At 48.4% G+C, this 27856-nt stretch overlaps 1 protein-coding gene across 1 annotated transcript in view; it reads left to right on the top strand.

Annotated features, from left to right (window-relative positions):
* Positions 1-27856, top strand: part of CDHR2 (cadherin related family member 2) — a 38779-nt gene that overhangs the window by 8068 nt on the left and 2855 nt on the right. Inside the window, exons 7-28 of the mRNA XM_044450949.1 lie at positions 2492-2617; positions 4299-4442; positions 9685-9760; positions 10854-10960; positions 11056-11286; positions 12721-12876; positions 13587-13754; positions 14296-14357; positions 14485-14728; positions 16335-16574; positions 17035-17104; positions 17880-18494; positions 19690-19761; positions 20275-20324; positions 20458-20609; positions 21815-21917; positions 22002-22090; positions 24061-24138; positions 25250-25333; positions 25757-25817; positions 26199-26323; positions 26594-26707. Coding sequence (XP_044306884.1) covers positions 2492-2617; positions 4299-4442; positions 9685-9760; positions 10854-10960; positions 11056-11286; positions 12721-12876; positions 13587-13754; positions 14296-14357; positions 14485-14728; positions 16335-16574; positions 17035-17104; positions 17880-18494; positions 19690-19761; positions 20275-20324; positions 20458-20609; positions 21815-21917; positions 22002-22090; positions 24061-24138; positions 25250-25333; positions 25757-25817; positions 26199-26323; positions 26594-26707 — 3167 coding nt within the window. The remainder of the gene's footprint in view (positions 1-2491; positions 2618-4298; positions 4443-9684; positions 9761-10853; positions 10961-11055; positions 11287-12720; positions 12877-13586; positions 13755-14295; positions 14358-14484; positions 14729-16334; positions 16575-17034; positions 17105-17879; positions 18495-19689; positions 19762-20274; positions 20325-20457; positions 20610-21814; positions 21918-22001; positions 22091-24060; positions 24139-25249; positions 25334-25756; positions 25818-26198; positions 26324-26593; positions 26708-27856) is intronic.

Below are 27856 nucleotides of genomic sequence, written 5' to 3' on the forward strand. Positions count from 1 at the left end.
TGGGCACCAAATGTGGCTTGGTGAGCCCTGCTCCAACCTGGCACCCTCCAGGTGTGTTCTCAGCCAGTCAGATCCAGCACATCAGGTGTGCACCAGGTCAGGAAAAGTTGATCTGTCTAATTGTGTCTCATCAGAGTCTTGGATGGAAATCCAAGATTGCCTGAAGTCCTGGAGATGGGAAGTGCCAAGGACTGAACCTGGCATGGTGTACGTAGGAGTCAGTGCCTGCAGCACCAGCAAGTCCCGGCTACCCAGAGTTCCCTTAGACCCACTCTCTGATGGGTACCCTGGCTGGGGTGGGGGGAGTTCAGGTCCAAACGAATATGCAAGATGCCTGTTGAGGAAGGAAGGCCTGGATCATGCCTGCCCACAGTGGCTAAATGACCCCTGAGCGTCTCTGTCTCAACTCCCAAAGAAGAGAATAGCATGTAGCAGATCTGAGGATATTATTAAAGGATACACACACACAGGCAGTAATAATAGCTCATAAGGAAGAAATCCATAATATTTATTTACTTATTTATTCTGCCTTTTTCCTACAAAGGGCTCAAGGCAGCCTATACCATTCTCCTCCTCCATCTTGTCCCCACAACAACAACCCTGTGAGGTAGGTTGGGCTGAAAGTCTGTGACTGGCCCAAAGTCACCCAGTTGGCTCCATGGCTGAGCAGGGACTAGAACCCAGATCCTCTGAGTCCCAGTTCCATGCTCTTAACCACTATACCACACTGGCTCTCAGTACAATACCTATATTGGTATTATATTATACATAATAGTACAATAACTTTATTGGTATGTGAGCATTTGCTATAGACTGGTCTAGTAATACTTTAAATAAATAAATAAAATTAGACTAGGCAAAATGTCATGAATTAGGAAACAAGCTGTCAAATTAATCAGAACCTCTTCCTGCGCCCATTCTTAAGACTGTGACCAGTGTAAACCTTTGGGCTCCTGCACTGCTCTCGCTTCCCCCCACTCCCCTGGCTTTGCAAAACATTCAGTTTGATTAAGCTTCCTGGAGAACTCAAATGCTTGCTCCCCATTTGGGCAATGTGGGTTGGTGAAAGGTAGCAAAATGAGGACAATTCCTGCCCTGAGCAGAGGGTTGGACCCAATGGCCCCTTTCAGCTTTACTATTCTATGATTCTACGCTCCTGTTACTATCATGTGGAAGCCCTATTCCTTCCTTGTGCTTCTTGCGCTGAGAATTCACCCAACCACCCCAATGAGGTATCTTTTGTGACAAAGGAGTGAGGCATAAATATAGCTGCAAAATAAAGACATCCCTGTCTGATAATCTGTAATATCCTCGGTGTTTCTTTGCCGAAAATTCATTCTTGGCAGAATGTTTGTCTTGCTCCAGATGAAGTCTTGCGTTTTGCCACTGCCCACGACTCAGCCTGTGGCGGGAGGCAAGGCTAGCCCCTGCTTCGTGGTGCTTCTGCTGGCAGGCAAGGGCCTTTTTTGTACACTGCTGCTGAATGTGCCTCACGGTTGGTTGGGTGCTGTTTACTGTTGCAATTCTAACTGAGTTTAAAAATACATTTGCTTTTATGTTATGCTTTAAGGTGGTTTTTATTTAATCTGGATCTTGCTGTTGGCCGCTTGAGCATCGGTTTTTGGAGGAATGGTGGGGACATTTAGGGCCCAGCCGCTCTTGCTGGGAACCCCATCTCAGAGGCTTCCGAGTTGTCCGTGCCCTTCTAGGCAGGAGGAAGGACAGCAGCACCTTCCAGCTCTCCACCCACCTTTTCAAAATGTCGCTCTGAGCCCACCTAGAATAGTTGTGAAGTCAGGATCCGAGCTAGTGCGGCCACAAGATTTTAAATTGCTTTTTTAAATGTTCTGCCACTGCTTTATGATGTTTTCTTTGCATCTTTATATTACATTCCCATTGTACTTTATGTGCAATAAGTACAATAGACAGAGAGCTCTGGCCAGTGGGCATTACAGCCAGTGTGGCTGCAGCACCATAAGGGGAGCGCCAGTGTGGTGTGGTAGTTGGAGCCCTGGATGGGGCAACTGGGAAATGTGGCACCGAGCCAGGAAGCTCACTGGGCAACTTCAAGACAGGCACTTGCGCGCAGCCTGAGCAGCTCACAGGGTTGTTCTGAAAGTAAAATGGAGAAGAAGGAAAACTTGCCAACTACCTTGGGTTCTGCTGCAACAGGAAGAAAGACAGGTACAAATGTACTAACAACAGAGAAAGACCATACATAATAATGGGAATTGCATATTCCAATTTATCTTCTCCCTTTCCCTCCCTGTCCACCAGATCACCCTGCTTTTTAATCTCCATAATATTTGCAGTCTCTTAAGGCAGGCACTGCAGCTCTTTCAAAGCAGCTGTGAGCAGACGGATGAGGGCGTCCCGTCCAAAATCTGAAAACTGGTGTGCTCTCTGTGACATTCTCCGGGGATCATAGGATTGTACCCTAACAAAAGAAATGCCTATGTAGATAAACAAACACGTTGTATACCTTCCACAGGTCACCCCCAACAACGCAGAGAATCGCCAGCTCTTCTACATTTTCTACAATGGGACGGTGGTGCTGAATGGGTCGCTTAGTTACAATAACAAGAGCACTTTCTACCGAATTAAGATCCTAGCCCGGGTGAGACTCAGCAAATGTACACAGCGGAGGAAAAGATGGGGAGGGAAAGGGAGGGAAGGAAGGAAGGAAGGAAGGAAGGAAGGCTCCCACAGCTGTGGGGCTTGTATGAGAAGAGAGGGGTCAGCAGGCTACTGCAGGCAGAGCAGTTGTATGCAGTGACCCCGACCCGCATTGATCAGGCCGTCATTTCTCATGACAGGGACTCTGCCCTCCCTTCCTTCTGGGGTGCCACCTGCACTTGGGTGCTGTTTCGAACGGCTGTGCAGGTGTGATTGGCTAAAAAATGGTTCTGTCTTGTGTGTTTTAAGGTGTCTTTGTTTGCTTGTCTGTATTGTGCTGGTTACTCTTTGTATTTGTTTGGGTTAAATGCATTATGGATACAGTACAGCATTTGTATTAGTGTATGTCATCTTTTTCAGGGCTGCTTTTGCAGGGGGAAGTGATGCAGAAATGTAGTGATACCCAGCAGCAATGCAAGGAGCTAGGGGCGGGCTTTGTGTATTTCATTAAGGGCCTCCCTACCGTTTCTCCTACAATCTGAGCATGGGATCGAGCAGGCCAGCTTCTCCAGAAATGTGGAATGAAGCTTACAACAGAGCCCTGTGCAAGTTTAGGCAGAAAGAAAACATACAATTCCCAGCACGCCCTGGCCAGTTAGAGCCCCCTTGGAGCTGTAAGGGCTTGCTTTTGCCTGAGCACACACAGGATCATGCCCTTAGCATTGTAAGTAGCCAGCCAAAGTGCATTGTCTTTTTATCAATTCCTTTCTGCTCCTGCCTTTTAGTTCCTTCTTTTGGGATGCGCCGGATGAGTCATGCTTTGCATTTAACAACAGCCACAATACGTTTTAAAGTGTAAGGGAAAATGATGCCTACCAAGAAGCACTATATCTTGTCCATGTGACGTTCTGCAGCGAGGGCTTTCCAAGGGCACAGCGACATGTGCACGTCGCCCTTGCCCTTGCTGGCGGACCCTCTGCTGTGAAGAGTTCTCAGAAAAGGCTTACTGAGAGGTTCCTTCGCATGCTGATCCTTCCCTGAATACTCTGCTGGAAGGAGTCTGCATTCCCTGAGACAGCATGGAGGGGCCATGAGAGCCTCCCGTTCCCAACTCCAGCCTCGAACGTGGGGCTCCCTGTTCCTGCTCCCTCTCAGCCAGTATAGGGCAGCAGTGGGTGGAGAGGACCACAGCAGCCAGGACAGAACGTACCCTGAAACTGCTCCAGTGGTCCTAAGAGATGAGCTAAGGATGAGGTTTCATATATTTACGGGAAGCTGAAACCTAAAAACAGATTGGGGTGTGTGTGTGTGGGGGGGGTCCAGTGGTGTGATAAGCTCCATTTTTTACCTTGCTGGTTTTGGCAGCCCATAAGAAAATTATTCATAGGCTGCAACAACTGCCTCCTTAACAGTTCTGACTTTATGTGTTGAAAGAGCCAGCCAATTTGCAGGATGCAGCATTGTGAAAAAGAGCTTAACTCCTGGATGTTTATTGAGAGGCAAACCCAGGAGATATGCTAATTCAGGCTTTCCCATGAGAGTGCAAAATCCCAGGCAGCTGCACACTTCAGCTATGTGGCAATATAGCATTTTTATGGAGAAAAGGATACTTACTGGGAAGATAAAGAAAGGAGACCAACAACCAGTTCAAGCGATCACTGTATTCTCTCTGTATTCTCTAGGATAATGGGGGACAGCTGAACAATGCACTTGTCTATCAGAACAACACTGCCTATCTGTCTGTGACAGTTGTTGACGTGGCTGACTTGGACCCCGAGTTCCTGGGAGGGCCGTATGTAGGCTCAGTGCCGGAGAACTGCCCCCTGGTAAGGTGATCCTTCCCCAGCTCCTCTGGCTCTTTCCGAGCTACCAGTGGCTACTAGCCCGGCCAGTGCTACGCCGCTAGTATCAGAGGCTCCGTGGCTCTGAAAACCAGCTTCTGGGGACCTGACATTCATGGCCTACTTTTATAGGCTTCCCAGAGCCATCAGTTTGGTCACTGCAGGGAACAGACCCCTGAACTAGCATGGGCTCTGCTCCGATCCCGCAGGGCTCTTCCCCTGTGTGCTGACCCTCAAGAGCCAAGAGTCTGCAGCTTCTGATCTGGCTGCATTTGACTGGGGAAATTTAGGTCTGTTTGTTGGAAGGGCATTTGTGACTTTAGATCAAATTATTTCTCAATGTCTCTCTCTGTGTGCATATGTTTTAATGTGGCACATATGTGGGCTTACTCCTCCTCCTCTTCTCAAGAGGCAGGAAGGCGTTCCCATGCCTCGTAATGATCAAAGTGAGCAACAGAGTTGGGGTGTCACTCATGCAGTGGCCACAGGTCACATCTGCTCATGACCCGTTCCGATTCGGTCCCCAGTGTGAGTTGTGAGCCATAAGCTCCTGGGGGACTGTGTGCAACTTATACCATGCTATCACTCGCTGACAACCCTTTTGGCCTAACCCTAACACCACTTGGGATTTGCACAGGGGCACAAGGACGACTATACCAGGGTGGGGAGATGGGGGATCTCTAGAGGTTTTGACTTTCCACATCCAGAAGCCACTAGCAGCATAGCTAATGGTCAGGAATTGATGTCCAAAACATCTGGAGGAAGCCAGGCTAGGAAAAGCTGCCCCAGAGAGTCTAGTTCCACTTCGTTTCACAGAAATTATAGATGACTCTATAACTCACATGGTTCCTAAACAGTGGCCAATTAAAAAGAAGAAACTGTTTTCTTCCCACCGTTGCCTGATACTACCGTATACTCTGATCTCATAACAAGAAAACACCAACATAAATTTTCCCACAGGACTTCTTGTGACACCGGCGGCAGCCACTTTTGATGCTCAAGCTGTACCGTATCTTATTGCATCTGAACCCAGCAATGTTGGGTTGTTGCAGTGATTCACAAATCACCCTCAGTCCTAAAACAGCTCATGGGTTCTGGGTAGTTTGTCAACCACCCCAACATTCCACCCTCCCCATGTCTTGAACATTCAGAAAGCTGATGGCCACCGCAATAAGAAGTCTTGCAGGGAAAATCATCCAGGTGACTTCTCATTATGTACAAACTGGTCGACATTACAGGTGTGTATGGGCAGAGACAGAGTTTCCAACGTGAGTCAGTCCTTCTGGCTGTGATCTTAGCAGTAGCTGGATATGTCGGAATTAGTGATGATATTTTATCTCCCTGCAGTTAAAAGTTGCTGTTGCTACATGCCATCAAGTTGACCCTGATTTATGGTGACCCTCCGAATGAATGCATTCCAAAATATCTGATCCTTCACAGCCCTGCTCAGCTCTTGTAAACTTAAGGTTGTGGCTTTCTTTATGGAGTCTAACCAACTGATATTTGGCCTTATTTATTTAAGGTATTTCTATACTGCTTCATTAGACAAGCTCTCAGAACAGTGTACAGAATATACTTAAAATAGCAAATAACGATCAATTTCAAAACAGATTTAAAACAAACTTGCCTGTCATAAAACATTCACATAATAAAATTCAACAGGCATGTGATAAAACAGTAACAGAGCAATACATAATATCATAATAACAATCATTCCACCTATATCAAAGCAGTTTAAAAGCCAATATAAAACTGCATAGCATAATCAACAATAAAAATGGTGGGAAAATAAGAACGTTTTGTCTGGTCCCCGAAACATATATAATGTTGGCATCAGGCATCTTCCTCTTCTTCTGCCTTCAACATCCCTGAGCATTATTGCCTTCTCCAGTGAGCTTTCTCTTGACATGCTCAAAGGATGACAGATTCAGTTCTGGCTTGGTTTAATCTAGGACGGACTTGTTTGTCTTTCTGTCAGTCCAGCGTATTCGCAAAGCTTTCCTCTGGCAGCATGTTTCAATCAAGTCAATTTTCTTCCTACCAGATTTCTTCACTGTCCAGCTTTCAGGCCCAAACACAGTGGTGGGGAATACAATAGTGTGGATGATCTTGGCCTTGGTCTCCAGTGAAATGTCCTAACGCTTAATTATCTTTTCTAGTTCTTTCACTGCATCACTTCTGAGTCTCAGACTTCTTTGAATTTCTTGGCTGAAGTCCCTGTTTGAATTGATGACTGAGCCAAAAAATGCAAAATCTTTCACAATTTCAATTCCTTCCTTGTTGATATTCAGGTTGTGTAATTCGACTGTAAGCATGATTTTTGTTTTCTTGATGTCCAGCTGCAGTCCTGCTTTTGCACTTTCTTTATTTCATTTCCATCCACTGGGGCCTGTTATCAGTAATACGGTATCATTCTGCAGAGTAATTATTGATAAGTCTTCCTCCGGTTTTAACTCCTCCTTCCTCTGATCCTAATCCATCTTTCTTTATGGGGTGTTCTGAGTATACATTGAACAGATAAGGTCATAAAATATTCACTTATTATTTATTTATTTAAAACTTTTATACCCAGCCCTATACATAAAAGTCTGAGGATGGTCCAACAACAGTCGCCTTTGCCTGATACCTTTGCCTAAGGGAAACAACCGTTTCTCCATATTCTGTCCTCACAGTAGCAGCTTGTCTGTGGAACAGGTTATGCATCTGGACAATCAAGTACTGAGACACCCACATTTCATCTATAGTGGTTTGTGATTCACACAAAGGCTTTGCTGTGGTCCATAAAGCACAGACTAATCTTCTTCTGAAATTATTTGATGCACTCCAGTAGTTGCTTTCACTTCACTGTTTAATTTTGCAGGTTCTTCCTCCCAGGATTCCTCTTTGAAGGAGTTTGCCATCCTTTTATATCCTCTGCACAGTTCTTCTGTATATTGTTTTTACCTTCTTTTTCTTTTATCCAGGTCAAATAGCATGTTCTCCTGTTGGTCTTTCAGCCTTCCTAATCAAGGCCTAAATTTCCCTTTGATTTCTTGAATCTTCTGGAACAGATGCCTTGTTTTTCCTCCTCCTTTGTTGCTCTTTTTCTTTGCACTGGTCCTTATAGCAGTTCTTTCAGTCTCTACATGATAGTTGCTTCAAAGCCGCATTCAAGATTCTGGCCATGCTTCTGTCACCTATTGCTTTCTGCCTCTGAGAAGCAATTCCATTTCTTCCATCATTCATCGAGGGTTTTTTTCCCTTTGTTTCGCTACAGAAATTGTCCTTTTGCCTTCTTCACTCATAATGTCTCTGGTTTCAGTCCACGATTCCTCTGGTTCATGTGTAATTGAATTCAGTGGTGCAAATCTATTCTTAATGTGGACTTAAATTTAAATTCTTCAGGAATGTTACTTAACTTGTATTTTGGCACTAAGCTACTGTTAGTGATCTCTTTCAGCTTTGGCAGTAAGAATACAGCATCTCCATCTTCTGATTTCAATTATGTAATCTATTTGATTGGTCATCTGGTTATGTGCATATATATAGTCCTCTGATAGGTCGCTTGAAGTATGTATTTGTAATAACACATTGTTGGCTTCACAGAATTCTATGAGCGATTCTTCTGCTTTGATTCTTAGGCCAAATTCTCTCATAACATTTGAATTTGCTTTGTTTCCTACTTTTGCATTCTAGTCACCTATAATTTTCAAGATGTCTTCTTTTGGTATGTTATCAATTTCCTCTTGAAAACCTGCATAAAACTTTTCCGTTTCTTCTTCTGCATCTGTTTTTGCAGCATAGATTGAATGGTTATGTTAATAAGTTTTCCACAAATTCAGACTGATATTATTCAAATTTTGCATTATAGCCTTTTACTGCCTGTGCCCATCTTAGCTTTACAGCTACTACATTTCTTCTGAGTTTGTCATTTCCAAAGTTAAATACTCTGTATTTGTCTGATTGAAAATGGCTCATTCCAGTCCAGTTCTGGTTCACTCACACCAAATACTGCATTGTTAATTCTTTCGATTTCCTACTTTACAGTTTCCAGTTTGCCTTGATTCATACCTCTCACATTCTATGTTCCAGTTGTATGTGTTGTGCAGCATTGGACTTTCCTTTCCCTTCTGTGCAAAAGGAAAGACTTCTTCGTGGCTTTGATTTAGTTGTGCCATAAGCAATAGTACTGTTGTACCTCTTCTCCATTCACTTGTTGAATGCCTTATGACCGGGAGTCTCATCTCCTGGCACTCTCTTGCTTCATTTGGGATTGTTTCACCATAGGCTTTATGAGTTAAGAAATAATCAGAAGGGCTTTACCATTGCCTTCTCCTGCACAGTGCCAAGCAGTTAGCTTGAGGTCACTGCTGTTTTCTGTGAAAGATCCTTAGCCAAAGTCTTCTCCAGCTTCCACCTCTGCCCAGTAGCTGCCCTTCAGAGTTTTCTCCATCTCCATCATCACCAGAGAGATCCATTCTCTCCAGCTGATGTGGCTGTTGCTCCTGAATAGGGTAGATGCATCTGGTCTGGAGGTTCAGCTTTTAAAAAAATGAAAGCAAAACAACTATAATAGACAGAGCAAGCTGAAATATGCAAAGTTGTCAAGGAGTTTGATACAAATCCAACCTGTATAATCAGCCCCTAAAATCTATCCGTCAACACCCCATAAAAATGTAACACAAAAGAACTCCATAATCTATACAGCAACAAATCCTCCAATCACTTCAGATCCTCTACCGCTTTCCCTATCTTTTCTAAACACCTCAGATCCACTTATCATGCTGCACATTCCTCTAACAGTCTTCTAAACAACGTATTCCACCAGTCCATTTCTCCACTCTTCAGTTGTTGGGGGCTCCAGTGATCTCCATCCAGGACCAGCCACAATTCTGACTCTGACATATTCCCCGAAAGGCTCTCTGACACTATATTTTTAAGACTGGAGCCTCAGCTGTGACCATTCTGCCTGGATGACCCCGCTAGGTGACCAGCCTAGTGAGACAGACAGCCTGGCCTCCTGGCAGCACTGCTCTCTGCTTCACCAGTGCTCTCCGTTGCCCTCACCATGTCAAGTGTGCATGTCACAGCGTCGCCTTCGAATTCCTGCAGATCAAGCTGCTGCTATGTGAGCAGCCAGAAAGGGCGGTTGACAGGTTGTCCACCGTAGCTACAGGCGAGTTCTTTCTGACTTACTGCAGTCGGTACACCATTGGCCCTGCCCTCACGAAGGCTTTCCTCATTCCAGGGGACCCCAGTGGTGAAGGTGTTCGCCATCGACAGAGACAAGGGAGTGAACGACATCATCCACTACAGCATCACCAGTGAGTGACGGAAGGAGGGGCCTGGGCAGGCACGAGCCTCAAGGGTGCAATCAGGACACAGGTGCAGGGTCGCCACAGGCCAGTCTGCGCATGTAGCCATTTGGGGAGATGTTCAACTTGACAGGACAAAAAGAGCAGGGAAAGCAAACATCAAGAAACTGAGGGGCTGCAGTTGAGAGTTAGTGGAGCGACAGGCAAAAGGCCCGTGTGGTTCCTCCATTTAGATGTTGGCTATTTGCACTGACACAGTCAGTCGTGACGCATGTGCTCTGCTTCTTATACAGGTATGTTGATCTAGCATCATGTCAGTTAGGAAAACAGCACCATGTCCTTGCTGTGCTTTCGTGCCACCTCAGTTGCACCAAGTGCAGACAGAATTAGATGGACAAAGTGTCTAGCTTCCGCTTCCTGCTCTTATGTTTTATCTCTAGAGAACATTCTACTCGTCAGGATCTTTTTCCATGGGGCATTGTGGGAGTTGTAGGCCAACGTATCTTGACAGAAGCAGGTTGGCCAAGGTTTCTTTTGGGTGTAGACTAACGGCAGGCAATCTGGAGCCCTCCAGATGTTTTGGACTACAGTTTTTGTACTCCTGGATCCGAAGCCATGGTGGCAGGGCTGTTGGATGTTCCAGTTCTTTGAGGGCCCCATACTGCTTACCTGCCATAGGCAGTCCACCCCATGTCTCTCTGCCCCATCGCTCGGGTGCTATAAAGGCCAACCTGGCTATTCTATCCCTTTTTCCCTGAGATGCCGGCCAGGCTTCCACTTGTCCTTGCTGGACAATTCTGCCGCACTCCTTTGTGCCTCTTCCTGCGATGAGCTGCAGGTGGCTTGCAAACGGGGTTTCTGCCACAGTCTAAGGCTAAGCAGCCGGATGTGGAAGTCTGCTCTTGCCACCCCAAGTGCTGAGGAAGGAAAGGGCAGAGACTGGTCATCCGTACATGTGGGGGTAGGATGGCAGGAGGACCGTTCTTGTAGGAGCACTCCCTGAAGGCTCAGGAAAAATGGGTCATATGTTCTTCTCAGTCTAAAGTGCTTCCTCGTTCAAGTGCAGCTGATGAGATGCTCCTCTTGTCTTCCTCTCCATCAGACATCACTAGCTTGTTCACAATTGACACCAGCACAGGGGTCATCACTGTGAGTGGCCACCTGGACCGGGAGGGTGTTCCAGGCGAAGAGGTGCAGCTCCACGTTGTGGTGAGTAATGGAGCAGTGCTGGCTCACAGGAGAGCTGTGCCTCCCCGCACGTCCCATCCGTGGCCTCAGTTTGCCTCTCTTCCTTCAATACCCAGGCTCAGGAAGAAACCCCAGACATTTACCAGCAGGTGGCACAAGTGAGCACCACCGTGTCCATCCAGGTCACGGATATCAACGACAACACGCCTCAGTTCTATCAGTGCACCTATCCTGCCTGCAACTTTTCAGGCCCTACACAAAGCTTCTTTTCTGGCCAGATTGAAGAACATGCTTCTGCCAGGACACCTGTGGCCAACCTTACCATTGTGGCCTATGATCCTGACAAGGTGAGCATGGGAGGAGAGACTGAAGTACTTTTTTGGGTGGAATACAAAGCTGGAATAGTAGGAGAAACTAAGTTTGGAATTAGGGTTGGTGTTGCAGTTCAGTTCAGGCACTGTTTCCACCCCCTTTTTCATCCATCAACAGAGCTCAGATTTTGCCTGTTGGGACCTGACCAGTGGGAAGAGGTTGGTCTTTTGGGACCAGCACCAGTGGGAAGAGATGCTCTTTAGGATTCTTGGCAAGCTCTGAATCCCCGCAGATGGAAAACAGTTGATTTTCTCTTGCCTTCTCTTTTTAACACCACCACATTTTAGCACCACATTATCAACCATACCCTTGAACTTGCCAGTAGCTGTAATCATTTAAATGTGACATAGAGAGTTTATATATCTATTACAAATAATTGGTTAAGTTAGGGCATTCAAATTAAATGCTAGGATATTTGAGCACTTCATTTTCCTAATATATCAACTGGCATTCCACTATGTTCACTGATTTGCCATTGGCAACTTCTGTATTTTACCATATCTTAAATGTATTTTCTGAATGCTAGTTTGCATACTTAAACATAAACCAAAAGTTAATCCAAATATCCCAAGTCAATACACTTTTCTTAATTCATGTCTATATTAAGTAATGCGCTGGAGGCAATATGACTCCACTAAGATTTTCTCTGAGAGTAAATTGATATAGAGAGCCCATGTCACAGCTGATGAATTCTGGCTATTGGCAAATTCATAGAAACAGCGAGTCAGAAGGGGCTTCCTGGGCCATCTAATCTGACCCCCAGCTCCAGCTGGCCCCACTCATGACATGCCCACCATGTGCATGTCCAGACTACCCTTGAACACCCTCACCGATGGGGCCTCAACCACCTCTCGTGGAAGCCCATTCCACACCCTCGGGGTCCTAACTGTCAGGAAGTACTTCCTGGCATCCAAATTGAACCTTGCTGCATTGGAGAGCATCCTGCCCTCCTCTGCAGGGGAGAACAGGTCTACCCTTTTCTCCACTGCAAGTCTGTGGTCAAGAATGCAGCACTAACACTGAGAAGGTGAATAGGTGTGCATGGCTGCTACCTGCTTTTCTGCTCTGGAGATCCAAAGCTGTCAGAAGGCGTTGCCAGTCTTTGTCTTCCTCACGCTGGGCCCACCACCAGGCAGGCTTTTGGCTGAGCAGCCTGTCCTGTATCCCCTAAACCACCATGCTGCCTTCAGGCATGGTGGAGGAGGATCAGTGCTGAAGAAAGGTTCAGCTGCCGGCTCCACCAGTGCTTGTACCTGTCAGAGAAGGCATGTCCTTTGGTGGTTCACCTCAGGCAGCAAAATGTCTCGGGCTGGCCTGGTCTCCTGGGTGGAAGCAACCACTTCCCTACTCCCAGGAACTGTGCTTGAAAGCATCTCATTCCTGAGCTCCTCATCTTCTTTCCCGAGCAGGGCTCCAACGGTACCTTCCAGCTATCCCTGCAGGGTCCAGATGCAGCTGCGTTCTCTGTGTCACCGCAGCAGATCGTGAATGAAAACGCTGTGCAGGTGCTCGTGCGCAATTCCGCCCTTGTGGATTATGAAAAGTCTCCTGTCATGACTGTGGAGGTGAGAGAAGGAGCAGGGTAGGCCTGCTTTGTTGCCTTGCCAAGAACTGGGGCCTGGGCTCAGCAGTTTAACAACCACACCCACAGCAGCAAATCTGCTGAAATCTCCATTTGGATAACCTCCTTCTAGGAGGACTCAGGGAAGATCCAGCAGCATCTCTGTGTTGGCAAACTGACATTGCCTGAGCATAAGCCAATATTTGTGCAATAACAGAAGCTCTTCTAATGTGATAAGTTTCCCAGGAAAGCCACTGTGCCAGCAAGTGTGATTGGTGTTGTGCATGCGTTGGTTTATGCTTGCGCAATGTCAACAGCACTAACATACAGACGCCGCTGGATCCTTCCCCTGAGTGGGAAACATGATCAGGCTCACCAGCATCCATCCTTAGGGACACTTGATTCTCCTGTTAGCCTGTGAAGCTGTCGGTTTGTGTGGGAACTGGCCAATTAGCACTGTTAAATCAATCTGTTACGAGACCAGAGCAGTATCTTCTGGCAGCTGCCAAGGAACTGGTCTCACAACTTCCACTGACAACTGGAAGGGTAATATGTGTGACCCAAAAACAAGCATATGGCTGGCTGGCCAGAGCTGCCATGTTCTCCTCCTGGCTGCATGAAGCTGGTAAGAGCCCTCCTGCAAGCAGTCCGCTGTGATGATCGCAAGATGCCGGGGTGAGGCTTCATGACTTCAGCTGCTCCTCATCCCGGCAGATAGTAGCAAATGACACTGGAAGGGGGACTGACTGCTGCTCCATTGCCACCGTCTCCATCCAACTCCTCGACATCAACGACCACCGGCCCGAGTTCCAGCAGAGCAGCTACAAACTCTACGTGCTGGAGGAGAGTCCCCCGGGTACTGTTGTTGCTTCCAACATCACAGTAAGGCAGCTCCTGTGCAATCTTGGGTCTGGGAGGGGATGGGGAGAAACTTCTCAGGTGGAGCTTACTGGGCTTTGAGGGACCAGAGGGCTCTGTAGCTACTTCGAGGAACAGGCAGCACATGTTTCAGGGCACCCCAGCTCTGGAAGGACCTCCCCAAAAGGGGTCATCTGGTGCCCGTGCTGTGGTCTTTTCAGCACCAAGTGAAAACCGTCTTATTCTCCCAGGTTTCCTGCCCCTTCCATTGATGTTGTTTTAAAATCTCTTATTAGATTTCCCCGCTCTTTACTCTGCTGCTGGTTTTTACCTTAGTTTTATAATGTAGTTTAAAACTTCCAGACTTTCTCATGCTGTGTTTTATGGGTTTGCTGTTCATGAACCAAACTCAGCTATTGGGTGATAGAAATGTAACAAATACAAAAAATGTACAATAGAAGACTTTCTCCACACCATCAGCCCAAAAGCCAGCTCTCCTTCCAGGGGTCAACCCTGCAAATGAACAATGAATGAGAACGAGCTGGTTCCTTTTGCTTCCTTGCAGGCCACCGATCCAGACAGTGGGACGTTTGGAGAGATCACCTACCAGCTGCTGCCGGAGAGCATGTATGTCAGTGTGACTACCGTGGAAGCACGGAGGAGCAGGGTGTGGATTGTGGCCCAGGCCATCATTCCTTGGGCGGGAGCTGCCACATATCCAGCCTAAGGATGCATCTGTCTCTCTCTTCTGCAGCCACTCCACTTTTACGGTGATTCCAAGAAATGGCACAGTGCTAGTGGCCCCTGACAGTCAGCTGGACTGGGGCGTCCGACCCTTCTATTATGCTACCCTGCAGGCCATGGACGGGGGTGGCCTGTCTGGCTCCACGCAGCTGGAGATTTCTGTGCTTGACATCAACAACAAGCCTCCAGTTGTGACTGGCTCCTATAATATTTTTGTCACTGAGGGCCAAGGCAATGTATCCGTCCAGATCCAGGTAAGGCCTGAACACCACCTTCATTTTCTGGGGCATGGATGTGTGTGTGTGCATTTTCAAGAAGTAGCCATGGAGTAATTCACTCCTAGGATGGGCTATCTACTACTAATAGCACATGTACCTGAAAAGCTTATCCTTGGAGTGCCGGGTGTCCCCTCCCGCCCAGTGCTGTGCCTCTTGTTTCTCCAATAAGCCTCACAAATCTGGAGTCATCTCCATCTTTGGATTGGGGTGGTGGGGGGCATCCTGCTTCTGAAGTTGATGCCGTGCGCCATAAGGATTCATTATACGTTTGTGCAATTTCTGCACATTTTGGGATGTGCTGTGCAAAAGGCAGAAGATGATGCCTTGGTCAGAACCATATCTCCTAGGCAGGTTCTGATCCGTTGAGAAGCTGAGCTTTCATATCTCTTGGTGGTGGGGGTGGTTTTTAAATGAAACATGTTTCCAAACTTTCCTGCTGTGGAATAAAGCTTGAAAATGCCCTTAGCATGCAAAGAGAGAGAACCGCCTGCCCTTTGCAGCTGACGATTCTGTGGGCATCAGCTGATCCTAATGCGTTCTGCACTGCCGCTCACATGCGCATAATAAGCAGGCAGAGGCAGGGGCGTGGAGCACCCAGTTGCCTGCGTGTCTGGGATCTGCTCGGGGTGTGGCCAGAGGGACTGTTGTCATGAGCACCTGCGCTTCAGAAATTCCCATTCCCATTTGGTATCCTTAAAGTATTTCAAGGAGGAAACTGCTGTTACTGAATCAAGGGGAGGAAGAAAGGAGGAACCTCTTTCTGTTGCTTTAAAAGATTATTTTCAAATTGAAAGAGAATGCAGACGTGGATGTTAGAGTGAGTGGATGGGGTGGGCCTGGGAGGGAATGCATTTGCTGGGGATTGGCGGGGGGGTGTCTATGGAAAGGGGAGATAATTTTGTCTGCAACTCTGAGTCTCTGTGCATCTGGCCATATGTGTGAGCGAGAGGGTGAAAGCACATGCATCTTGGGTGTGAATGTTGTCAGAGAAGTCACAGCTCCCAAAGTCAAAAACAGGCTAGCCAGACCTGACAGAGGAGCAGCAGTGCAGCTGGGTGCTTTCAGAGCCTGCGCACCCTGGCCTCATGCCTGGCCTCTCCCCACTTTAGGCAGGCATGTGCATTATTTCAGTGGCAAAGCATGTGGCTAACTTTTCTCTTTCTTACAGCACTCTAAGGTTTACAACCATATCCATGTTCTTCATGTATTAAACCAATAACAAAAACAGCACCGTTTGCCAACCTGATTATAAGACACCTTCCAAGCAAGCACAGTTTTCCATTTTAAATCCATTAACATCTTAAATCATAGCACCACTGCAACTAAAGGAATAAAAGGGAGCTTGCCTCTGAAGCACTTGCCACCTGCCAGCCTTGGGGTGGTCACCTAGGACATGATGGGATTCATCCTTGTGGTCCAGCCTTTGCTGGTCCCCTGCAGAGGGAGAAAAGAGACCATCACACGGGGCAGCGTAGCATAGTCGCTGCTGCTCTCAACCCTCCCCTCTGCCGCCTAATAGCCTCCACCCAAGCAAGAACCCCTTCCTGTTATTTGCCAACAACTCCCTACGTTTTCTTCCCAGGCCACTGACCAAGATGAGCCGGGGACGAATAACAGTCGCTTGCAGTATGAGATCGTGCCTGGCGAATTCAGCAACAACTTCACCATCACCCCAGACACAGGAGTGCTGAGCAGCAGAGGACCTCTGGACCGAGAGGCCATCCCTCCGGCGTACGAGGGCAGAATAGTGGTGACCGTACTTGTGCATGACTTGGGTGTCCCTCAGTTGAGCACCACTGTCAACGTCACCATCACTGTGGAGGTAGCCGTGCTTCTTGCCGTGAGGGTGGCAAGGGGTGCTTGGGGGGGGGGGGGCTGGGCCTAGCACCCAAAGACTGCTCCGTACGTGATCCAGGTTCTAGAGCAGCCTCCTCCAACCTGGCGTCTTTGTTAGACTACAAACTCCCGGCGTGGCCAGGCTTGTTGTCTGGGAATTACGAGAGTGGCATCTCTCATAATTGAGGGATACCAGGCGGGGCAAGTTGCTTTTTCCTGTATGGTGGAGATGGGATCATGCATCACAGCCCAAGATGGAAACTCACTCTCTTGTGGCAACAAATGGGTAGCTGCAGTTCTGGGGTCTCAGAGCCACGCTATCCTTACCTGTCTACAAGACAGAACAAATTTACCATATTTCCTATGCCCTTGTTGCCTCCATGAATTCCCCCATGGTACAGTCAGATGGAGAATTGTCCCATTGCCATCCTTTCTTTTCCCTTTAGGACAGAAATGACAACGCACCCAGATTCAGCCAGCCCTTCTATGAGTTCTCTGTCAAAGAGGGCTTGCCAGGTACAGTGTCCTAAATATGTGTTGCGAAGGAAATTAAGATACACCTGGGAGGGCAGCGTGCAGCAAAGTCATGGCTGTTTTGCTCTTAAAAGAAAAAAAACCCAACCAGCAGAACTGAATAATTATGTATTAGCTAAAAGTAACAATTGTTAATCACGATAGTTTGATAGAAAGGCTTCTGGGCAAAACCCCCAATGATCTACAGGGCTGCTCGGGGAAGGCTTCTCAAAGAGGGAGTTCCAGAATAAAAAGGCTGTTTCCATAAAGGCTTTGCTTCATAATTTGCTACCTGATGTTCTGATATGTGGCACTCAGAAAAGACCTTCTCATCAGATCTTAAGGGACAGGATGAGTAAGCTAAGGAGATGCACTCCTTCTTATGTGTTTGGCTGAGGCCGTTAAGGTTGCTAAGATTGCTGCCCACACCTTGGTTTAATGCCAGAAGCACCAAGTAACTGACATGGCTGAAACAGGGCGTGACTTCAAGCATGTGGCTGACTGGCCACGGGACCTGGAAGGGGTGGCAGTGCAGGAGGCAAGGGGGTGCAGCTCCCAGCTGGGGGCACTGCCTTGCACAGGTAACAGTGGGATGGGATTGCATGGAATGTTAAGGTGTGCGGGGCAATAAGATGGCTCATGCAGCCCCGCCTCCTCTTGCCCCGTGGCTGTTTTGGACCACAGCTCCCAGCATCCTCAGAGCTGTAGTCTGACGCAGCTGCAGGGATGAGGTTGAGGAAGGTTGGTATAGCCATTCTAACTAAACTTCCATTCTCAGGAGTCCTTGTCGGAGATGTGGAGGCCACAGATGCCGATCAGACGGAGATTAACAACCGCATCTCCTTCTACATTACAAACAGCATGGGTTCAAGCAACTTTTTGATACGTTCCAGTTACCTAAACCTTGGCTGGTACCAGGGGACATTATCTTTAGACCCAGATATTGCTCTTGACTACGACCGGATGGAGCAGAAGTTCTTCAGTCTGACTGTGCAGGCTGAAAATTCAGACTTTGGGGGGCATGTTGATGCTGACAACGCCACAGTGAAAGTGAATGTGGAGGATGTGAACGATGAGCCCCCAGCCATCGTGCCTTCTCCCCCACGTGATGTTGTCGTCTTGGAGAACGCCACTCTGCACGAGTCAGTCGCCACACTGACTGCCACCGACATGGACACCAGGCACTCCCTGATATTCCAGCAGTTGGCCGTCGCGTGCCTCAAGGACTCGGCCAGTGCAGGCAACGTATGCCAGCACTGGTTCTCCCTGGAGCCCAATGGTTCCATCATTGTGAATAGTTCAGAGATAGACTACGAGGCCTGTGACCTAGTGGAGCTCACGCTGCGTGCCCAGGATGAGCTCACCGAAGTGGGAGAGCCCTACAGTAACAACGGTAAGGCCTTTGAAGGAGCGCTTGGCTCCACACCTCCTCCAAGTTTCTTTTTGTGTATTGCATGTATGGTGCATATTGTGTGGGAGGATGGGTGAGGGGAATCAGTCGCAGGAACAGAAGCTGTTGCCAGAGTTTTCTGGAAGAGTTTTCTGCAGTTTCATCCTCTAGTGGGCACAGGTGATCAAAAACAGTTGCCAACAGGTGTAATGGTAGCAAAGTCCAAACCATGTTGCACTGATTACCTGGAAAGTACAGGCTGGGCCAGAGAGATCTGAAGAGCAGCAAGAAGGGGAAAGTTTACTTACCTGCTGCAAACATTTTTCTTCCTGAAGAAGTTTCTTCCAGTTATGGAGCCCAACTAGAACAAACATGGTGGCAGAAAGGGGGGTTTAGGAAAGACACGATGGGTGAAGAAAGTGTTCAGATTGCTCTTGCTGCTCAGCTGAGCTGTCTTTTAAAATATTTTCTTCCCTAACCCCCCTGCTTAATATGAATTTGGTGGTATCATGACCTTGACCTAAATGCCATTAACTTACCTTCATTATGGTCTGAATGATATTGAATTAGTTGGGCTCTTGCAGTGCTGGCTGTGGGACAAATGCCGCCATTGCTACACTGGGTCCCTCATCTTCACAGCTGATGCTCCCTTATTCCGCTGGCATGGAAGTACCAGCACCACAAGCAATGCAACAGCAACAGGAGGGTGCCTGGTTTAGTGCTTGGGGAAGAGCCTCTTCCAGCCATGAGGCTGGTTTCTGTGTCAAAGCAGCCCCCAAGGGCACATCTTGGGGTGGGCGAGGCCAAAGGCAGAGGAGCAACGCCGAATCACCAGCACATTTCAGCCGAAAGCTGTTCACGCCAGTAACTAATTCTTAGGAGTTGCATTTCAGCCTTCCAGAATGAGTGGGCATCCTACAAAAGCCAAGAAACTCCCAAATGTTTGGGGGCTGGGAAAAGCAGATGGGGTCGGGGAAGGACGTGGCCCTTTGGGGCACTCCTGAGACTTGGCCCTCAGGACTGCATTCTGCCTCCCCACTTTAGATAGTTTAGACTGAAAAGCAGGAGGCAACCCTGAGTAGGTAGCCTCTCTTGCCCTCCTTACTTGGAGTGGGGCTCTCGCTGCCTTCTCCTTGTGGGGCACAGCACAGCTGCCTAAGCCATTGACGGGCGCCCCCTGTTTTGTCTCTGTTTGCAGAAACCCTGCGAATCATCATTGCTGATGTCAATGACAATGCGCCCATGTTCCTCCCGATCACCGACACCTTTGGTGAGAGCCAAGTGCACAGGAAACCTGCTGTCACCGCGACATGCCGTCGGTGCCCTCTCATGGATAGATGGTGGTGGCCGTGGTGGTGAGACGGCTGCAGAGGCCCTGCTCTAGCTGTACCGTCCCGAAAGAGAGCTTCCTTTGGCTCGGTGCCAGGCTCCAGCCCTTGGGGAGGAGACCGTCAGGTGTCTTTGCAGGGCATCTTACGGGAATCCTGGCAGTTCTGAGGAAGCAACTTCATCAGGATCAGATCTTCCGCTTTTCCATAGCCAAGATCTCAGGAGGGGAGGTCAGGGTTCTCTCCTGCACTCTTTATCCAGGGCAAATAAATGCCCAACTTGGGAGCCAATCACTGGCTCTCTGTGGGGCCTGGGAGCAGAGGGCAACTGCCCCCATACAAGTTGCAAGTTTTAAATGAGCCCTGGAGGGAACAGTTCGTATCATGTCCTGCTGTTTGGTGTGTGTTTTCTGATCTGTGACTAGTATCTTGTTTTGCTCTGGGCTTTTTTTCAGTGATAATCCCAGAAGTCTCTCCAATAGACCTGCAGGTGGCTGTGGTCAGGGTAAGACGTGCTCTTTGTGTGTATATAAATGTGGGCACACCGCTCCTGCCTGTGTTGGAAACTGGCCTTAGGACAGGCCGAAACAGTCTTTCCAAAAAAAGCACCAATGTTACTGCTCTCCTTCTTCTTCCAGGCTACGGATGCTGATTCAGGTGTGAACAGTGTGATCACATTTGCCATCTCGCAGGTAGTTTTTATCAAGGACGACGGAGGAGAGCAGAGCTTTGACAGCCTTTTCAAAGTGGTGACAACGGTAGAAAAGGACCTCTACTTGGGAAGCATCCAGTAATTGATGGGGTTTTATCATTTGGAAGAGGCCACTATTTAAAGAGAATGTGGGGAATCAGGCATGGAGAAGGGGGGGGGGATGCATGGGGCAACCTGTCCACGCTGATCACCTTATCCGAAGCAGAAGGATGCCCGTGGTCCCTAGTAGCCTTCTTGGCTGTGTGCTGCCTCCATGATCAGAGGTGACTTGCCTGCACATGCCCATTGCGGAGGAACATGGCTGGGCAGAATTCTGGCAGCCGTCCCGCTTGAGGGATCCTGTGGCTGGCTGGTTTGCCACCATGTGAGCGCTGTGCTGGACTGGATGGACCTCTGGCCTGGTCCAGCGTGGCTTTTCTCGATCCTATTCGGGAAGATTTCTGTGCAGGATCTAAAGTTTCCAGCTCTGCTCAGGAAGGCCAGGGTGGGATGGTGGAGGCATGGCTGGCACACGTGCCTCCCTGTGTTTCATGGCTGTCCGCATACGGCTCTGGGGGGATCATCCACTGGATAGGAAGACAGAGGACATCAGTTCCCAGTCAAGACAAAAGCAGCAAAATCAGAGAGGGCGAGGGGTCGAAGCTCTTTCAGAGAAGCTGTTGCGGGCTGCATCCCAGTGGTGGGAAGGACCGAAAGCCAAAGGGGCAGGGCACATTTTATCTTGACACCCTTTGTGCCAGTAACTAAGGCTTAAGAGCGGCAGTTCAGCCTTTTAGAAAAGGGGGAAACAAGCGAGCAAAAGCTGGGGAACTCCTGAGTGATCAGTGGCTGGGAGGAGAGGGGTGGGGCCAGGGAAGGGGTCTCGGCATCCGAGGAACCCCACAGGGCAAGACTGGGGCCCCAGGAGGGCTAAATTTGGGTGCCAGGCATCTGGCTCAGGACCTCCCAGGCTAGCTCCTGCGAAGGGCAACTGACTTGATGGGGGCTTCGCGTTTTCAGTCTCACAGAGGCTGCTCATGCAGCTGAAATGTTAAGATTATAGAGACCGGGCAAGGCTCTCACTCACTTGCTCTCCTATGCGGTGTGGTATTGCAATACAGCGTTTCATCTTGTCTTCCTGGAAGCCGCCTCCGTGCTTGCAGCAAGAGAGTAAGGCATTTGTGCAAGGGTACTGCAGGGGGGTGGGGGGTGGGGGCGGCTCTGTGGCTGTGTTGGTGAGGAGTCCGGGATCAGGAGCTGGCCTGCCGCCCCAGTGCCTGATGCCGACGCCTGTGTTCCCTCAGAGTGGCCAGCAACCTCAACAGCTTACTGAAGGGTCGATACAATATCACCGTGGAAGCCAGAGACCAGGGGACGCCGCAGCTCAGTTCTCTGCAATCACTGGATGTAAGATTGCTTTCTGTCTCACCAGTTTCCTCCCGGAGTGCAGACATCCAGCATCTGAGAGCAATCATCTCTCTCTTTTTCCAGCTCTTTACTGTGGACCAGAGCTACCGAGTCAAGCTGTCTTTTACCAAGCAATTGAATGATGTGCAGTCCAATGCAGATGAAATCAAAGTGTACGGCATAGTTTCCCTCTCGTTCAGGGGGTTGTCTGGGGCCAGGGAAAAAAGACATGGATACGGGGCAAGCTGCAAAGTCTATGGAGAGCTCAGATTGCAGGCAGACTTGACTGAGGCAGTGCAGTGGTGGATTTTTTTTGGGGGGAGGGGTGTAGTCTTATGTCTAGAATATGGAAACTGATCCAGGTATCGACATCTTAAAAAATGGCTGGCTGGCTGGCTTTCCTACCTCTCCCTCCCTCCCTCCCTCCCTCCCTCCCTCCCTTCCTTCCTTCCTTTCTTTGGTTAAAAAATGAAACAAAACACAAGTTCATCCTTGGAGTAGACTCATTGAAGTCAATGGGATTTATAGCTTTTGAAATTATTATATTTCCATTCTTCCTTTTTTTCCTCTTCCTCCTTTCCATTTTATCCTTACAACAATCCTGTAATTTAGGTAGGTTAGGCTGAGAGTCAGTGACTGGCCCAAAGTCACTCAGTGACATTCATGGCCAAGTGGGAACTAGAACCTGAATCTCTCAGGTCTCCGTTCAGCACCCTGAGCACTACACCACACTGGCCTTCATTAGTGCACCCCAAGTACGCTATTAGCCTTCCTAGTTAGCCTTCCTGACTGACTCTAGATACGATTATGGCTGGATCCAATCCGTTGTACTTGCAAGTAAATTTTTTGCCTTTCTATCGGTCTTCCTAATGATGACATAATGTCGGTTCAATCTTATTTATTACTTATTTCTTATTAACATTTATAAATAATCTTATCTGCTAAAAACCCTAAACACTTCAAGGTGGTGTATAACAATTTGAAACAATAAAGCTTTGCAGCAATAAAAAGCATGACCATTACAAATGGTAACATAAGCAAACTTTGTTATGTGCCATAAGTTTTCTCCAACTTATGGCAACCCGATGAATGCGTGGCCTCCAAAAGCCCCCAACATTGACAGCCCTCATAAATTCAAGGCTGTGGCTTCCTTTATGGAACTGAGCCATCCCATGGTTGGTCCTGCCCTTCTGCTGCTGCTTTTGACTTCCCCTAGCACTATTGCTAGTCTTCTCCCATGAGTCTAGTCTTCTCATTCTGTGCCCAGATTGCCACAGCTTCAAAAAAAATACAAATGTAAAAAGTCTAAATTGAAAAGCTGCTCTTATACTCTGGATTCATATTTTCATGAAAGAAATCCATTGCGCATGAAACTGGAGGTGAAGCCTTACACATAAAAATGAGCCTGCTTCACGGATATTGTTCTGTGCCTTTTCCCTCCACACAATGTGACTCTTCGGACAACTTACGCTGCAAATCAGTGCAAAATGCATCGATTTCCACATAAAAGTGAACATAAAGTGCATGTAGGGGAGAGGGAATGCGCACAGGTTCTCAGGAACCTTCAGTCAGCCAGGGAGCTGCCATTTGGCCTTGAGGAAATCGTCCTTAAAACGAATCTCAGCACCAGCTGAGTATATGGGGCATATATTCCTTTGCTGCAGCCATATTAGTTACAGGTAATTGAAGCATTAAAGTATTTGACTGGATTATCACCATGGGCATTTTATACATTCTGTCTCCTAGAGGGTCATTATTCAGAACAAACCTCTGTTTTCCTACCATTCCCCTGCAATGTGGATTTCAGTTTCTTACTGTTAGATGATAAAGATCACTGCTCCTGTGATGAATAGTTCTGTGCACGCTGTTCTTCTGGCCCCAACACCACCCGTGCCTCCAGCTCTGAGCTCTTATTCTGAATGCTGATTCACCTGTGACATTTGTTCCTCATGTCTGAGGATGAAAAGCATCCCTTGTGCTGGGGGAAGCCACATGTAATGAAGTGCTAGACGGTGCTGCGTTGTCATGCTCTCAGCATTACAGTGGTAACTTCCAGTGAGAGGAAAACAGAATTGCCAGTGCCTTGTTTGTTACTCAGCCTACAGGCTGGTGCTCATTTCTCTCTTCTTTCTCTTGCTTCCAGGGCTCTCAGTGCAGCAACCAAGACTACAGTCTACATAGCAACAATCAAATCTGAGGAATCTCCCTCCAGATCTGCCAGGTGACTGGGATAGGGGAGGTGACCGAAAACGAGAACTGGGGGGAGACCTGCTTGCAGGGGAGGCGTGCAGAGGGAGGAAAATGACCCGGCACCTGTTGCAGCTGCAGCTGGTATAACTGCCCAAGAGGCAGCATGTTTAAAGGCTTGTGGAAGGAATGGAGGCAAAGAACATTCTGTTTTCTTATCAGGATTATGCATTGTGTTTCAGCCCCTGAGGTGTCGTACCATTAGAACATAAAACAATTGGAAAACTTTAAAAAATCAATTTGGAAACTTTAAATCTAATTTAAAACTTTCAACATCACCCCCAGGAGAACGGGTGGGGGGGATCTTAAAAGCAGTATGTGGTTTATATTCCAGGTGCAATCCTATTCTTGTTTAGATAGAAGAATAAGGACTCTGGCTGGGCAATGCTGAGACTTTTTTTCAGGTTAAACACAGATAGAACTGTGCCTGTAAAATACTAAAGAGCAGTATGAAGGAGCAAAAGGCTTCAGCAGACCACCCAAAACTAAAGCAAGGTCTAGCATTAACTCCCTTTGGGAGGGTTCCACAGAAGGGATGCCACGGCAGGCGTTTCTGCATTGACAATTAGAAATGGAGGGGGGAACCCCTCTCTGGATGGTGGGACATGCAGAGGAATATATGAAGAGGATCTTAAACAATGAGCAGGCTCAAGTGGGAGGAGGTGGTCTTTTGATATCCTGGCCCCTGGCCACTTAGGGTTTCACAGGTAAGCACCAGCCCATTGAATAGTGCCTGGAAACAGATCTGCATCTGGGGTGGTTGATACAAGACTGGTGCAACGTGGCTGACAGAGCATGTCCTGGAAAGCAATTGTGCCAATGCTTTTGAGGAGACACATGCTTTTTCGGGATCCAAGCACTCCGTTGGCATCCGGGTGCTGCTTGGAGCAAGCCACAGTGTGGCAGATGTTGCCGCTGGCTCCGCATTGCTGATTTATCAGGATTTGGCTGTGTTTGCAGAGGAAGGCAGCCAGTTGGCTTGCCAAAACATTTCCCGAGGGTTGGGTCTTTGATCAGCCAAAGTTCTAGGAAGATGCCACCCCGCAGCCTGTCCCTTTCACACATCATTATCTCCTATGTTGTAGGGCTTCTGCAAAGATATTGACAGTGATGGAGGCCTATTTTGTCTACAGCAACGGCACGGCTCTAAGTGACAAATTTGTACGCACGTAAGTGGCTGATTGCTCTGGAACTGCTGAGCAGAGGAAGGAAACAGGGTGCAGCAGATGGGGAAGAGAACAGAGCAGAGCAGATACTGAAAGGGCAGGTGGCTCCTACAGGGGCTTGTTTGGAAAGTCAGAGGGAAAAGTGCTTGACTTAAGAGGTGAAAAATATGATGCCCTCAGACCTCATCTCTTCCCCTGCCCATTTCCAACAGATCATCTCTCTTGACACTTCTTAAAACAGTATCTGAATGGGCCATTACAAAACATCAGGTGGCTAAGATCTCTCTACTTCCCCCAGTCTGCAATTTGAACCCAAGGAAACATCCCAAGTTGTTTGAAACGTGATGGTTTAAACTCACTTTCTTCCAACCACAAGGACACAGTGGAGGGCATGTCCTAATAGGCTCCAAACTGCCTTTTCTCTAGGCTCATCCAGGAAAACCCTGAGCAGCTGCTACGGTTGCTTAACTTTGGCCTGTCTATTGTTGTGAGTACTAATTTCCTGCTAATTCTCACAAATTCGGAGCAGCAGTTCTGGGGCCCACTTGAAGGGATGTGTGTGTGGCAGGGTGGGTGAGTAGTCCAAAGCTCCCCCGGGGGAGACTGGTTAGCATGGCTGCCTCCGAGGCAAGGGGAACGCCTCCGCAAAGAACCCTGCTCCAGGGCCAAGAGACATGGCCCATGGAGAGGCCACAGGGCTGTAGCCAGTGCTTGTCAGGGAACGGGCTTCTGTGGAAAATAGGCTTGTGCTGCTGCTGTGACCCACAGGGCAAAGGCGTAGGTGGCCTCAGGCCGCCTCCATGTCCTCAAGGACCATGCAGACACAGGCACTTCTGAGGCAGTGGAGTGACACCTCTGTGCCTCCCAGGGCCCCGTGGACGTGAGCCAGCCCAACACGGAGAAGGAGCTGTTTGGCATCATTGCAGGGCTGGCTGTGGCCGTGCTTCTTGTCATTGTCATCCTGATCCTGACCATCATCGGCATGAGGCGAAGGTATGAAGGCTCCCCCTTCCAAAATCAGTAGTCTCAGAGTTCCTGTGGCCCCCATCCCTGAGTGATCCCATTGTGCTTTGCCCGGTGCTGCTTCTGCCCATCCTGGCATGCACCACTGTCTTGGTACTGCATTGCACGGCCCGTGTTCCCCATGTGGAAACACCTTTCTGCCCTGAGGACCTGCAGGAACGCTCATGGCAGGGCAGGCACTCTCCCCAGACAGCGCTCTGCCATTCTCCCCCTTCCCAAGCCCTTCTTTTGTTTTTCCAGCCATGTGAGGAAGCTGAATGCCCTCAAAGCCCTGAAGAAGGCTTCAGAGGTCTCCGCATGCGGTGTGCCACAGGGACCAGCTATTCCTGGGACCAACATATACAACACAGAAGGGTATGCTTTGGGGTTGCAAAGGAGAAAGGAGAGGTTTGCTCTGCTACAAAAAGAGGAATGGCACTTGCATTGACGTGCGGAGGAGCAAAATTAAGAAGAAGTGTGAGCTCCTGCCTGCCTCCTCTTCCTGACCTTCTTATGAAACTCCATCTTCTGTGCTGAACGTGCAGTGTGATGGCAGCAACACTCACAGTGGCTGGGATCAGGCAACCCAACACGCTGCTGTAGTTGTTGATCCTTGCTGATCTATTGTGTTGTCTGAATCCAGTTGCTGTATTTCACCATGTTAAGTTTGGTCTTTAGAAACCATCATCAGGAGCCATGATTTTTTCCATGGTTTCTCTGGACCACCATGGCTTGATGTGTTGTCTGAAACCAGGATCATGATTTCCACAGCCCTAGTATGTGTGAAGTGAGTCGGTCCTTCACTCACTGTAGGTTGTGCAGTGGTGTCACCATCATATTCTGAAAAGGAGGGGGGAGGGGGGCTGAATGCTTTGGAGCTCCATCAAAGTTGCTTACTGAAGTTTCTCACAGAGCATGAGAGTCAATCTGCTTTGGAAGCGATGGAAGAGTTTTCAGGAGGGAAGGGAATGGGGATGCAGGTCCCCAGTCCTTGACTTGGTAAGGAGGCATCGGGAGAGACGAGCTCCTCAGCTGGAGGGGCTCTGTCTTTCTCACCATGCTGATATCCAACGTCAAGAGCCCCCCTGTGGGTGTAGCCAGCAGCCTTTCTGAAAGGGAGGATCCAATGAGAAGTTTCCACTTTGCAGTCAACTTTCTGCATGAGCAGAGGGTTCTCCTTCCAGCTTCGATAAAAGGCAATTTAAACTATTCTGCTAACTGTGGAGTTTTGGTAGGACTGCATTTCAAAGATTTGTGTTGAGTTCTGAAACTGAGGGAAAGAACTAGTTCATGACAGTGTGCAGCTACCACAGAGTCCTCTGGAAAGAACAGCAACTGCAGGAGCCACTCTGGCCATCCAGCCTCTATGTGTGGACTGATGAGGAAGAGGCAGGCAACAGCAATGCACCTTGGGATTGGATCTCAGTCACAATGGCTGATGGGATACTTGCCAACAGTGGGAGGACTGAATGGGGAGGATGGAAACCATGATAAAGCAGAAACCATTTGATTGTCTGTAAGACA

Source organism: Varanus komodoensis, unplaced genomic scaffold, assembly GCF_004798865.1.
Source record: "Varanus komodoensis strain SLA01 unplaced genomic scaffold, ASM479886v1 scaffold6_1, whole genome shotgun sequence".
Classification (NCBI taxonomy): domain Eukaryota; kingdom Metazoa; phylum Chordata; class Lepidosauria; order Squamata; family Varanidae; genus Varanus; species Varanus komodoensis.